Here is a 15,042-nt window from a genome sequence, read left to right on the forward strand (position 1 = left end):
CACGGACTATACTTAGGAAAAAATCATTCTTTATGCCTTGTAAATTTTCTTAGGCTTTTATAATCTCTTGTACAGCTGATCAATAAATTTCACATTTAATAAAAAAAAGTGAGAGAGAGAGAAATATGTTTACATCCGATAACATTTTAGAAACTTTTTAGATATCAGTATTCTAAGACCTTATCCATTGACAATTCTAGAGAAGTATCTAATCAAATAAAAATATAGAAAAGTAGAAAAGAAAGATGACTGAGGTTCTCTGAACTGATACTTTAAGAGTCTATTTAGAAACTTTGATAACACATTTTCACTTTCACTAGTCTATATCTATCTAAGATTCTAAAGCAATTAAATTTAAATACCCAACCACAACTACAACACACTAAAATATTGAATATTTATTGTCAAGAACCTCAAATTTTCATAATGTATATACACATCCAAACCATTAACGAAAGAAACACCTGTTTGTAAATAGTTGAATCTTTTTTGTCAAAGAAAGAGAAAAGAGTAATCTATCTCAAATATAAGTTATATAATTAATACAGTCATATATACTTACTATACCTTGACAATGTTTTTGATTTCCCTTTTTTTTTGGAAGAACTAAAGCTCTGAACCAGGATAAAACTCGACTGGTATGTTTTAATGTGAATCATGCAAAAATAAAAAAGAGAGTATTACGTTGGGAAGAATAGAATTCTAGATCAAAACATAAATTTTCTGTTGCGAGGTTCAGAACCCAAAAGAAAAAAAAACAAATGGACGAAGAAGATGAAACTGTGGAAAAGGAGAGCAAATAAAAAAAAACAAAATTTTGATTGAAAGTTATATATATAAGTAAGAAACAGTTTGAAACGTGCCATGATTTAGGAGTTGTAGAAGATATGTTCACTTTTGAACGTGGTGATTTGAGAAAATCCAGGGATTTTCAAATTTTACAGTTTCAAAAAATTAAAAATGGAAAAGGTTTTACGGTTACAGAGTTTTTTTTTGTGTTTATGATTAAACAATTGCTGAAAATCATTTTTTTTTTAATTAATCGTTTAAAACAAAAAAATGTTAATTTAAGAAAAAAATTGTAAATGACACATGTCACTCAGAGAATTGTTGATTAACTTGTGTTTTATTGTATAAAAGATCAGCACTTTTCTTTTGATTATTAACATCCTAATCTCAAATCACTACAAGAAAAATGGGCTTTGATAGCAGTGAAAGATAACGTTTTTTGCTTTTCTGCTATGATTGACATACCCGTTAGTTTTAGATATCATTTGTATATTTAAAAACGCTATGATAGAACTGTATATTTAAAAACGCTATGATAGCGTATTTTTAATAGCGCATTATTAAAAATGCTATCATTGACTTTTTAAATCTCTAAACCCTAAACAAGTTTTAAACCCTAAACTTTAAACATAACTTCAAAATCTAACTATTTTAATATCAAATCTTAAATTTAACCTCAAATATTAAATATAAACTCAAAAACTATTTCTTTTTCAATAATTTATCTTAAATCCCAATACCCTAAACCTTTAACCCCCAAACCCTATACTCAAACCATTATTCTAAACTCATAACTTTAAATCTAAAATCTAAATTCAAAAAAAAAATCAAACTTAAACTTAGTTCTTCAAATAAATTCAAATTTATTTTCGAATTTTAACTTAAAATCTTAACCTTGAACTCTAAACCTTATATACTCAAAACTTATATATCATTAATAAACCTCAAACCTTCAATTTACACATTTAGTTATTAAACTAAATCATAAATCACAAATCTAATAGTCTCAAAGTTAAACACCAAACTTTGAGCATACATTTTTAAAAATTTAATATGTTTAAATTTTAAACCTTTAAACTAATTTTATTTACTATACTCTTGTATTTTAAACCTTTAAACTAATTTCATTTTACATTTAAAGTAAATCATAACTTATAAATAATTTTAAAATTTTCAGTCTATTATTTGAAACATTGAACCAAACTATAATTACATTAATTATATATATTTTTGGTCGAAATTATATATAAATATTTAACTTAATCATTATATTAAATGAAAACAGTTTTTAATGGATTAATTTTGGCCTTTGATTGATTTCAATCCAATGGCCACAAATATGTTTGGTTTATCTTTTTCCTTCTTTCTCATTGGTCAATATCTTAAACACAAGGATAGCAATCTTGACCACTGAGTATTTTTGATCCTATGGCTAGAAATCACACATCTCATATCTCAATCTCTTTCTTCCTTCCTTGTCTCACGTTATCTCTCTCTCTTTTTTTTGGTTACAGATCTAAATCTGATCTCATCTAAATCTTTTTTAATTCTTTGGATCTCTATCTTTCTCAATCACCACCACCACCACACGACCACCCGTTTGTTTTCGCCGTCCCAGCATCACAACCACCACCACACGACCGTTCGTTCGCCGTCCCAGCATCCACCACACACAACTCGTCTCGTTCTCCGTCCCAGCATCACCACCATCTCTCTCTCTCTCTCTCTCTCTCTCTCTCTCTCTCTCTCTCTCTCTCTCTCTCTCTCTCTCTCTCTCTCTCTCTCTCTCTCTCTCTCTCTCTCTCTCTCTCTCTCTGTTTTGAACTGTATTGTTTGTTTTAGGGATGGAGGAAGCAAGGCAAGGCAGGTATGGCGGCTGGAGGAGGAAGATGACGGCTTCAGATTCAGGAAGAGGAAGCTGACGGCAAGTTGGTGAGGAGGCGGCGAGATTAGGTCTAGATGGATGTGACGTTTGCCTCCTCACTGCAACTTGCCTCTCAAATCCCAAGATGAAGTAGAAGAATCATGGCTGGATACTGATGAAGGTCATGGAAAAACACGAAGACGAAGGTGGTGGTGCGGCCGGTAGATGAAGAAGACAACAAAGTGGTGGTGTGTTTAGTTAGTAATTAGGTTAAAGCCTGGTTTAGTTTTTGGTTTATTTAGTTTGTTGGTTTATTATTTAATTAGATTTTTTTTTGTATTTTTGTAAACCAATTTAATTATAGATAATTTTAAGTAATAAAGAAAATTTGATTCTATGAATAATTTTAAATTTTAATTAAGTTTTTATTTTAAAATAATTAAATAAAAAATAATTCTAAAATAAATAATTTTGAAATAAATAATTCTAAAATAAATAAATTTTAATGTAAATAATAACAAAAAATTCATGCTATTAAAGACTCTTTAATTGCATAAAAAAATACTATAATATATGACAATAAGATAGCATCGCAAAAAATCGCTATCTAAAGTGCTTGACCTATTATGACGGGCGATGATACAACGCTTCATAAACCGCTTTCGTATTGATAGATAGCGGTTTTCGTCCGCTAATAAAAGCCATTTTTCTTGTAGTGAATTCAAAACCATTTTTACATAAATATTTTAAAAGTTTCTAATACACATCTCATCTTTCTCAAAGAGTTGTAAAAATCTACCTTATGAGAGAAAGAAAGATCACTCCACAAATGCTAATTGCTAGGACCAAAGAACAAGCACTAAAGCTGATGATAATGCTATAAAAGTCCAGGTTATGGTGAAGAACTAAAGCTGACAACGATGGGGATATACAGATACAAACTATATACATATTTGTTGGTCCATAAACTGCTCATACATTTTTCTTAATGATCTGCACTAACAATAGAAAGAAGAACAATCCATCACATGTTCTTCTTTCTTCTCTCGGGTAAAGCCACCACGGCACTTTTATACATGTTCAAATGATTCCTAGAAAGAAATGACTGAAAATCCGAATAACTCATCGATTCAACGAGTCATCATCGTCCCACAACATTGAAGAATATAAATCATTACTCACTCGTTGATCCATGGAACCAAACTCATCATCAGATTCTCCTTCTCTCAACATCTCAATCATCTCCACAGCTTCTCTCATCTCCATCCTCCTCTCTTCTTTCTCTTCACAACATCTCAACCCTATTTTCAACAAATTAATCATTTCCCCTTTACAATTCTTCTTCCCTTCCATTTCCTTGTCAAACACGTCACCTGTTTTCTTCTCCTTAACCATGTCACTAACCCAAGTCACAAGACTCATGTTTGGATCATAACCTTGCGACAAATAATTCTCAGGGAATCTCCCTGTCAAAACCTCTAATATCAACACACCGAGACACCAAACATCTGTCTTCTTTGTCAAGACTTGTTCTTTTGCCGGTCCATACTCTGGTGTTTTGTATGCAGTCATGAAGTTGTGCGCGTGCTCTGAGCCCATCACTGGTCTTAGAGCGTAATCTGTTAGCAACGGCTCGAGTGATTCATCTAAAACCACGTTTGATGACTTTATATGACCGTGAGGGATAGTTAATGTTGGTAACTCGTTGAACAAGTAATATAAACCCTTTGCTACTCCTTTTATGATCTTTAGACGTGTGATCCAATCCAAACTAGGTTGATCCGCTGAATGATTAGCTGCAAAAACAAAGAACAAAGAATCCAAATTGTTAGTATAATTTGGTATTGAGATGAAAGTTTGTGAAATGAGTAATGAAATGTTAAAACATACTATGAAGATGGCTTGCCAAGCTATTATTAGACATAAACTGAGTGACTAAAAGCTTCTCTTCTCTCCGGTAATAGTAAGCGACGAGAGGCAATAGATTCGGATGGTTTAACCTCCCTAGCCTTCTCATATGCTCATGAAACTCATTTCTTCCGACATTGTTCATATGTTTATACCTCTTCACGACCAATGTTTGTCCGCTAGATATTGCTGCTTTGTATGAAGCACCAAACGTTCCACTACCAAGAACTTCAGCTGAAGCTTTAAGAAGATCTTGAAGACCAAATCTTTGAACATTGTCCCGCACAAATAGAAGCCTGCCTCCTGGATCAGGCGTTGATCTTCTCCTTGCGTGATTCACAAGAGATTCCGCGGGTTTATTGGTCCTAACCACTGGTTCATGATAAGTGTAGCTCTCTACACTTTCCTTACCAGAGGAAGAATAAGCTGACAAGAAATTTCTTCTTCTTCTTGACTGAAGGAAACAGAACACAAGTGCGATGATCACTAGTAGTATGCCAAGAACAATCATAATGATCGCTATAGTGCTAAATGAACCGGTCTTGTTCCCCTGTGGAGGACTAAGAGGAGGACTTGGATGAGACCTTGGATCAACAGGAATTACTGGAGGGGAAATAGAACATGGACTTAAGGGAGGACCACACAAATCTTTGTTACCTACAATTTACAAAACATAAAAACATTCATGTTAAGCAATTTTTTTCTTATCAGAAATGAATAAATAATCCAAATTCATTTTATCAATTGTACATTGGCAAATATTTTTACAGCCCTAGCTAAGACAACAAAAATATATAATGAAAATTTTCAAAAATCATATATGTGTTTTAATCAGTCGTTTATGCGGCTTAATCCATGGGCCAGCACCATCCATACAGACCAATGAAAATGTACCTGCAAAAGAGCCTGGATCCATGTTTTGGAGGCTTTCAGGTATCGGTCCAGCAAGGTCATTGTTCTCAAAGCTAGCTAACTTAAGATCCTTCTGGTTGAAATGTGGTATCTGCCCTTGAAATTGATTACCATTTAGCCTCACCTCTACAAGCCTTGGCAAAGAAGCTAAAGAAGAAGGGATTGTTCCTCGGAAGGCATTATTAGCCAGCAAAATCTTCTTCAAATGAGACATATCTTGAAATGCAAGCGCGGGTATCTCCGCCGAAAACCGGTTATTAGACAAATACAAAGATCTCAACGAAGTGAGCCTCTTAACTTGAGGCATTGGTCCATCGAATTCATTGTTCATGAAGCTTATGGTTCGTAGATTCTTCATAGGAACCAATGGGTCGAGGTCTAGTTTCCCGGTTAATTCAAGTCCCTCGAGTTGTAACCCCCAAACGTAGTTGCTACAAAGAACACCGAACCAATTTGCGTCATTTCCTTGACATGGTGATGTTGATGGATCCCAACTAAAAAACACCGAACCATTTGCTAATGTATATTTGAATCTCAAGAGACAATCTGCGTCTGAACCTGGCACAACCACTTGAGACATTACGGCCGGACATAACAAGGTGATGAAGATGATGATGAAGACAATACAAGAAGGTAGATTTTTCTTTGAAGCCGTGTTACACGCAAGCATAACCGGGTTCTCCCAATTGCGCATTGCGGTTACACACGTGATGGAATCGATTTGATCTCTGCGAAATCTTTCTTTTTGTTGTTTCTGTGTGTTCCGTGAGAGACAAGAAATTGTAAGAACGGAAAGAGGGAAGAACAAAACCTACCAAGAATAGACAAAGCACGAGTGTGTAAATTGGCAAAGATGTGATTCTTTTCTCCCTTTTTCTTTCTATTTTCGTTTTTGAATTTGTAACATCTTAAGATTGTTATTAGGTGAGAGAGAGATCAATGGGTAACCATTCAGTTATCTTGTTTAAGTTATATATATGTAATATCTTTGTTGTTTTCGTTTCTAGATGGTTTATTTGGTTGAACAAATTTCAAGAATTAGCCAATAACTCGTGAATTATTCTATACTAGTATTATCTCCCGTGCTATGCACAGATATTATTTTTATGTAAATATTTATTTATAAAAAATATAATGTATTTATAGAAATTATAATGAAAAAGGTAAATATATTTTCTTTCTTTGAATTATCACCACACAAATAATAAACACCTTCGAGCAAATGGAGATTTGATTTAGTCCATTGTGAGTATGTTATTGACATATTTTTATTTAAGTTTACCTTTTTTCTTTTTTTGACCATATGAGTTTTCCAATATCTAAAGAAAAAAAATTAATTAGGTCAGGAGAGAATATTTTCATTAAAAAGAAATTTAACATGATGCAATTTTAATTTGAGCATTGAAGAGTTTGACTCTTTTTAGTTTCACTAACCCTTTAAAAAAAGTTCTAATTTTGGATTTCTAAGTTTTATTTGCCGAATAAGTTCCACCCAATCGTAAATTTGTTTCTTTCTTTTCTCAATACACTAAAGGAATCAAATAAATCTAGTTTAAATATATTTTCTTATCTCCATTTTTGTTGTAATTTTTTTTTTATCTTTGTTAATGACAAAGCTTTGATTTGCTATTCTTTTATTGAAGATATAAGTTCTGAAAACACTCAAGGGCTATTTCTAATCTAAAATATGCAAAAAAGAAAAGAGATTATTGATTGAGAATAGAAAGAAACTGAACTAAATTAAGAGTAATCATAAACATTTTTATTTTGCATCAGTCAAAAATCTCAATCCAAAAAACGAAGAATATGAAGTGATAAATATAAAACTATTTTGTTATTTTCTCTTTTACCTTGGCTGGCTTTCCATTTCATGCGTCCCCCTTTCTGTGTCTTTATATGTTTTCTTCTTCTTTTTTAATCTGTAAATTTTTTTTTTTATCTTTTTAATATGAATTCCTTTTAAAAAATGAATCTATGGAGAAGAAGAATGAGATAACGTAGGAGAGAAGGAGATCAAACAAAGAGTAAAATTAATAGATGGAAGGTTATATGGAAGATACAATTAACAGTTTTGAATCATGATCAATACTTTTGAACGTGGTGTTTATGGTTTTTCTGAACGTGGTATTGATAATCCGATTTTTTTTAGGGATTTAGTTATTGGATGTTGAGAAAAATTGGAATCGAATTTTTTTTTTTGTATTGACATTATTAATTTTTTTTATACATATTCCACATGTCACTTTTTGATTCGCCAAGCGACTTGCATTTTAATATATAAGGGATTGTATCTGGACTAATTAAACAATGTGTTATAAGTTAGAGCTTGTAGAATTTATGAATTTCTCTTTTATTGCCAGTTACACTACAAATTAAATAATATTCTTTCCGTTTTTAAAAGATTTTTTTGTAACTTTTAATAATTTTATTTATTTTTATTTTTTAGTAATGCTAAATTATAAATTTTAATTGATTGAATTTGTAGAATTACTATCGGTTTAAATTTGTTGAAAGTAGTTGATCATATGAAATAATGTATCTATAGTCAAAACTTAAATATTTTATTACTATTTTGAAAAAGACTACTAGTTTGCTTGAATTTTTTTACCGAGATATTTAGCTTGGCTTTATTATATGTCAAATGAATTAAATTATGTCATTGGGTAAATAATTAAAATATGTATAGTGACATTTTTTTATCTTCTATGTGTAGTAAAACAATTAAATACTATGCGCATTTAGCGACGAGTCGTGTTTCATTGTTAATTCGTTGTAAAGTTCATTATGACGAATTTATAACGAATGCATGCGTCGTTACGTTAACCCTCACTTTTCTTATAGTGAGTACGGAAAAAAAAATTTGTTTCTATTCAAAAGTCTTGTAAAGAAATTATAATTAGGCCTGGGCATCCGGGTATTCGGGTCGGGTATTGTCGGATCTGGATCCTTCGGGTCCTAGCAATTTAGACCCATATAGGTACCTATAACTTTTCGGGTCGGTTCCGGATCGGGTCTGGTCGGGTCCGGATCGGTTCGGGTCTATAATTTCAATACCCGTAAAATACCCAAAATTTTTGGGTATATTTCGGATCCGTGTCGGTTCGGGTATTTAGGACCCGAAATAGATCTAAAATACCCGAACTGAACCCGAAAACTTTAAAAATACCCGAAGAACCGCAAAAATACCCAAAAATTTATCCAAAATCAGACCCGAAAACCCAAAATATACCATTATTTGCGGGTACTTCGGATATCCGAACGGGTCTCGGGTAGGACCCGGACCAGAACCGAGACCCGCGGGTCCAAAAAAAAAGATCCAATAGATACTTAGCATGGATCCGGACCCGGATCCGAACCTGTATTTTCGGGTCGGTTATGGTTCGGGTCTTCGGATCTGGGTAAAATGCCCAGGCCTAATTATAATGATGACTTTATAATGCCTTTTTGAAATTCTGGAATTGACGATTTTATCGCAATTTGGAAGAGTTGATTTTTTTGTCCGACAATGTTAACTCGTGAGAAGACAAAAAAAGGAAGCAAAGACATCGATTCGAGTTCGAAAGAGAGAAAATGAGAAATTTTATTATATAGTGGATGGAAATCAAAATAAAATAAAATAATATGAGAGGTCATATCTTTTTTTTTTTTTTTTTTTTTTTTAGCAAATGTCATATCTTTTTTTTTTTCCCTGAAATTCTTCGAAGAGAACGCCTAATAGGTCAAATGCTTTTAAAGCAAAGCTGGACCCATTCAATTGGTCGGCATTTGCTTGAACGAGGAAAAACAACGCCATGTGAATTTTCGAGTACACGCACCTTTTCTCTGTGTTTTAACCTTTTACATTAAAAAAATTTTGTATAGATTTTTGTTTAATGTCGATTAAATCGGATTTAATCAATAATTTTGGAATAAGCATGGTTAAAAGTTTGGAACCACCACATGATAGTAAACTCGACAAAACTGGAAGATAAATAAGCCTATAAAAAATGTTTTTTCCTGTAAAATAATGTTGGTATAGAGTGGCACCGATAAAAATACACAGTAAAATCTTCAGGAACTTAAAGAACCACCGATGAAAAAAAACATAAATTTTGACTTCAAACAACCACCACTTAAAGGGAAGTAGGAAAAGAGAAAATACAAACTGAAGTTTAAAGAGTATACAGAATTATTTTGGTGCAAGATCACCAAACGACCTGGCATATATAATATAAATACAAATTTAAGAAGATAATGTATCGACAAACTATGAAAAAAGCGAACACCTACTTCACGAAAATCAACTAAACAGAAAGGGAGACCTGGAGAAATTTGTTCTTGTCGCTGGTAATCTACTGTCCATACCAATTTAATTAATTTGTTCAAGCTGGAAGTTAGTTTTAATTATATTTCCTTCTTAGTAATAAAGAATTTTTTCACATTTAACAGTGCATTGGAGGCTACATTGTGTAAACTATAATATTTTGTGTTGACTTTTTATGAGAGTAAATTTTGAAGGTAAACGTTTTTAGTAGCATTTCAGAGCAATTCTTGAATATCTCTATATCGCATCTATAATATTTCATTGGAATCACAATTTCACATCTTCCAATAAATCATTTGGTAAATTTGAAAAGTAAAAAACGACAAAAGTTTAATAGGAAAGACACTTCTCCAATCAACAATCTGCAACTTGTTTCTGCTGAAGTAGATGCTGGAGAAAGGCAAAAAAATGTTTCTCTTGAAGCACAATGCTGAAGAAAGGCAAATCTTAAAGAGGAATAAGAGGAAGGTCACCATGATCTTCAAAACATACTTATTGAGACAGCCACACTTTGGATACCCTAGATCGACGACTTATGAATCAATAATGATATAGTTAGTGGATTAGGGTGGAGTCTTAAAGATCTAAAGAGTGTTGAATCATTTGGTGTTTATGGTTGCAGCAGAAATCTCTCAGTCTTACTTGCTGATATATATTACTTGCTGATATATATATATATATATAAATAATAAGAAAAGAAAAAGATAATTTTATGTTTTCAAATTCAAAATTTTTATAAAAAATTTCAAAATTTTATTTTTGAAACTATTTTTTGAAATTTTATTTTCAAAATTTTAGTTTGTTATTTTTATTTTTTAGAAAAATTAAACTTCACCCCTTAACTATAACCCTAAGTTCTAGATTAGTTAACCCTATGGGTATAAGTGTATATTCACCTCTTTAATGAAATATTTTGGTCATTTTGATCCTTATGAACTATATTTGTGACAAAAAAAATTTAGGGCTATTTAATGGTATTTCTCAATAACATATTGGAGCAAATTTTTTTTTTGTTATAGAAATTCTTCATTTTAGAGAAGAATATCAAAATAAAATGAACATGATTTTAGCTTTGAGTTCTCATAAATAAATATATAGGTCCGATTGGTAATGGCTGTAGCTTTAAAAAAATTTCTGTAAAAAAAAATTTGTAGACTTTTTACTGTGGCTTTAGATTTTTTACTGTTGTAGAATTTTATGGAAAGCATAAAAAAATTGATGTGGATATTTGGCTCTACAAAACACTTGTACAACAATACGTTATTTCAAGAGTTGTGATTTTAAAAAAATTATTAAACCTTGATTGCTGTTAGTTTGGTGATGTAAAAATATATGGGGCTGTAGAAAGCATTTACATCAACTATCAATCACACCCAAATGATAATATGAATGATCGAATGATAACTATTAATAACAGAAATAAAAAAAATTCGAAGGTTTATCTTTTCATCCTAAAACTTGTGTTGATTTTTAAAAAGTTGTCAAAATGTTTACAGATTTGTCTTTTCATAATGATATATTTTCATCCTAACAATTACATTGGTTTTTGATTGTCAAAATGTTTAAGAATGCATTTTTTTCATCCTAAAAATTGTATTTGCATTAAGGAGTTATTTTTCAATCTAAAGATGTGTTTTTCATTGTATAAATTACGTCAAAAAATTTAAGGGGCTGTTATAATATTTATGGATGTAATTTTTCATCTTAGAAATTGCGTATGTTTGTAAAGAGAATTTCTTGGTTCATTTTCATATCTACTTTTATATACCAAAATGTATTTTTTTCATCCTAAAACATGGTTCACAAGGATCAAATGATATAGTTAATAATAGTAGATGTACTACGTACATACCATCTTAGTTGTACTATCTATAATTATTTTAAAGAAAAGGTTTATAAATAATATTATGGCATTCATTGTTAAGTTTTTTTGTTAAGTTGTCACTTGAAATTGCTTTGTAGCTAGGTTTCATTGCAATATATGCAAGAAACAAAGAAAATCACAAATACTAATATTTTTAAGAACGAATATTCGATCTGATCCGTTATATACATATGCCTAAATAATTATATATTATATAAGTATCATATTTTATATCATTTTATAATATTTTATTTATTATATTAGTTAATAGAATTTTAAAATGTAAATAATTTTTTATTTTTGTATAAAAATTTATTATTTTATCTTATCTTTGAATTTTTTTTTATTTTATTTTTATAGATCGAATCAGATACCCCTGTAATTTTTTACAGATATTTAGAACACCGAATATGCGAATAGTTATTGATCAGTTCATACAAAACGGATCGGACGAATATTTCTAAAGATCTGGATATTTGATTCATGCATATCCCTAGTGTGGACCATTTTGTCCTCTCCTCTGTTATTATACCCAAGGATTTATAAAAAAAAAACGATTTATTAGCTGAAAAGATGCATAATTTAGTATGGTAAACCCATAAAGCAAAACTTACGTAAGGTGAAATTATATCGCAATGCATTTTATAAATCAATAAGTATATGTTCAGTCAATTAGTCTCTTAGTTTGGTCTAAGGTCAATAATGTATAGAACTTTGATTTTTATTTTTGTGAAATAATATATAGAATACTTTGATTGTTCACTGAAGACTCGAGGTCTACCCAAAAAAAAAGGAAACAAAAAGTTGCTTATTGCGTTCATACATTCGCCCGCACATAAAATAAAATAGAGCAGCTAGTTATTTCATTTTCTTGAATCATGTGCTAGTGCCACCCATTGTTTTGCTTTTGCTCGTGTTTATTTCATTACGATGAACTGGAATGATATATGTTTATATATATTCTTTAAAAATAGGGCTTCTTCGTCCAATAACCAAATTCATAATAAAAATTAGGTGGATTGACATTGATGTTGACATAATGAAAAAATTATCATTTATGCTATAATTTATCCGGTTATATCCTCTTTAATTACAAGTGACCGGTGAAAAAAAAAGAGATAACGTCATATGTTTTAAGGTGTGGACACTTTAATAGCTAACTGTTCAGAATGAGAGATATGGAAGACATCCACGTAACTTGTGTTTATTACCACATACAATTTTAAATTAGATTAGTGATGTGGTTTCATGAAATAAATAAATAAATTAATGGTATAAAAACTGAAATGAATTTAGTGCATAATGAAAAATAAAAGGATGGTTTCATTTCATATGAGAAATAATATATGACTCTAACCCAACACACAACTCTTAAATGTTAAACCCATACGTAACTTTTGAATACTAAACCCTAAACTGTTATCACTAAACTCAAACCTCAATCCCCACCTTCCAAATACTAAACCCTAAATGCTAATCACTAAACCCTAAATCTTAATCACTAAACCCTAAACCCAAATATAGACCCTAAACCCAAGTGACCCTAAACCCAGATAGAATGTAACAAAAAATATAATATGGTTTACTAAACCCAAACATCTACTTACTAAATTTAAACCTTATGCATGAACCTATAAACTCAAATACAATCTATAAATTATTTTCCAATATTGGACACTTGAAGGCATATTTACTTAGTTAGCATGTTACATATCTTCTATTCCATATAGTGTAAGTAGTATAGTACACGAATATTTAAAATAATCAAAAAAATTCAATGGTGTATCCATAGTATGAAATGCAATAGTAAATTCTCTTCACCCGAAAAATACAACAATACAAGACACACCATTAATTATTAAATCTAAACTCTAATTAAGAAAGCATAAACCCAAATAGTATATATATAATATGGTTTACTATACACAAACCTCTACTTAGTAAATCTAAACCTTATGCATGAACCTATAAACTCAAATACAATCTATAAAATTTTTTCCAATATTGGACACTTGAAGGCACATTTTGAATATTAAACTTTAAACTGCTATCACTAAACCCAAGCCTTAACCACGCACCTTCCAAATACTAAACTTTAAACTCTAATCACTAAACCCTAAACTCAAGTATAGCCCTAAACCCAAATAGAATGGAATAAAATAAATAGTATAGTACATATTGGTGAACAAAATAGAACACTCTTTATTAATTGTCAAATGAAACGATACATGTTCACTAAACCCAAATCCCAATCCCGCCCTTCTAAATACTAAGCTCTAAATCCTAATCACTAAACCCTAAACCCAAGTATAAACCCTAAACCCAAATATAAACCATAAACCTTAAACTCTAAACCCAAATCTCAAAATCCTAATCACTAAACCCTAAACCCAAGTATAAACCCTAAACCCAAATATAAACCATAAACCCTAAACTCTAAACCCAAATCTCAAAATCTAATACTGGCCTCAAACTCACCCCTATTACTCTAAATACTTAACCCTAATCACTAATTACTAACCCCTAAACTCAAATATAAACTCTAAATCCAAATATCAAAATCTAAAATAATACATAATATTATGTAATATTAATTTATACTATATAAATATTATTTATAGTTGAGAAATGTAGTATAGTACACTAATATAAGAGTTTATTTATCATCTATCCAAAATTGGTTTTAATCAATACACTTAAACCAATATAGTATGAATTTCATATTACAATCAATTACACAAAATGACATAGAAGAAAACTATCAAATTTGTAAATATGAAGATGATTACATTTTTAAGGGATTGTTTAGATATATATCCCAAAGAGTATAATAACTTTACATAAATAACTACACTAAAGAATATATACTATACTATTCCTTTCCCGAATATAGTATAGACGATAAGTTCATCCTCTTCAATTCTTGTTTTGTCAAACATGCTGATACACCTTCACCTCGTTCACCGTCGTTATTCTTCACTACCATATAGAGATCATCTTCATCTCTTCTCCTTTTTTCCGACACGGCGATGCTTTTACCGGTCCGCCGTCGTTATTATTCACCATTGGATCACTAAAACAAAAAAAAAGAAACGAAAACAAAGTATGAAAACAAAAGCATGATGTAAGAATCAATGATTTAAGAGAAAGAGAAAAAGAAATGAAAGAGTTGTTATATATGTTTGCTCACCATATACGCCTTCATCGTTGCTCTTTGTTCTTCTCATGAGAAGAAATTCAGTTCAAGAAGATGTGTGCATAATAAAAGACCACGTTCATCTTCATCTTCATCTTCATGAAAGCTATCTAATTATCTTGAGAGGTGAGAGTGAATACAACGTGGCCACATATTTTACTTGTTACATTAATTAATTATTTATTTAATTTTTTTTTGTAGTAGGT

At 30.8% G+C, this 15,042-nt stretch overlaps 1 protein-coding gene across 1 annotated transcript; it reads right to left on the minus strand.

Annotated features, from left to right (window-relative positions):
• Positions 1 to 2,501: 2,501 nt before the first annotated feature.
• Positions 2,502 to 9,100, minus strand: LOC106414219 (pollen receptor-like kinase 5). The gene is made up of 3 exons (XM_013854908.3): positions 5,456 to 9,100; positions 4,544 to 5,218; positions 2,502 to 4,449 (listed from the first exon to the last, which is right to left on the minus strand). Exons 1-3 carry the CDS (start codon positions 6,165 to 6,167, stop codon positions 3,776 to 3,778), a joined length of 2,061 nt encoding a protein of 686 aa, XP_013710362.1. The 5' UTR covers positions 6,168 to 9,100; the 3' UTR covers positions 2,502 to 3,775.
• Between the last annotated feature and the right edge of the window lie 5,942 nt (positions 9,101 to 15,042).

The sequence above is a fragment of the Brassica napus genome, chromosome C5 (genome assembly GCF_020379485.1).
Source record: "Brassica napus cultivar Da-Ae chromosome C5, Da-Ae, whole genome shotgun sequence".
In the NCBI taxonomy this organism is placed as follows: Eukaryota; Viridiplantae; Streptophyta; class Magnoliopsida; order Brassicales; family Brassicaceae; genus Brassica; species Brassica napus.

Excerpts from the sequence above, each read along its gene's own strand:
- LOC106414219 (XM_013854908.3), bottom strand. The coding sequence starts at position 6,167 with ATGCGCAATTGGGAGAACCCGGTTATGCTTGCGTGTAACACGGCTTCA. Across the intron at positions 5,219-5,455 it reads GGATCCAGGCTCTTTTGCAG|GTAACAAAGATTTGTGTGGT; the intron begins GTACATTTTCAT and ends TGTAAATTGTAG. Across the intron at positions 4,450-4,543 it reads CTTGGCAAGCCATCTTCATA|CTAATCATTCAGCGGATCAA; the intron begins GTATGTTTTAAC and ends TTGTTTTTGCAG.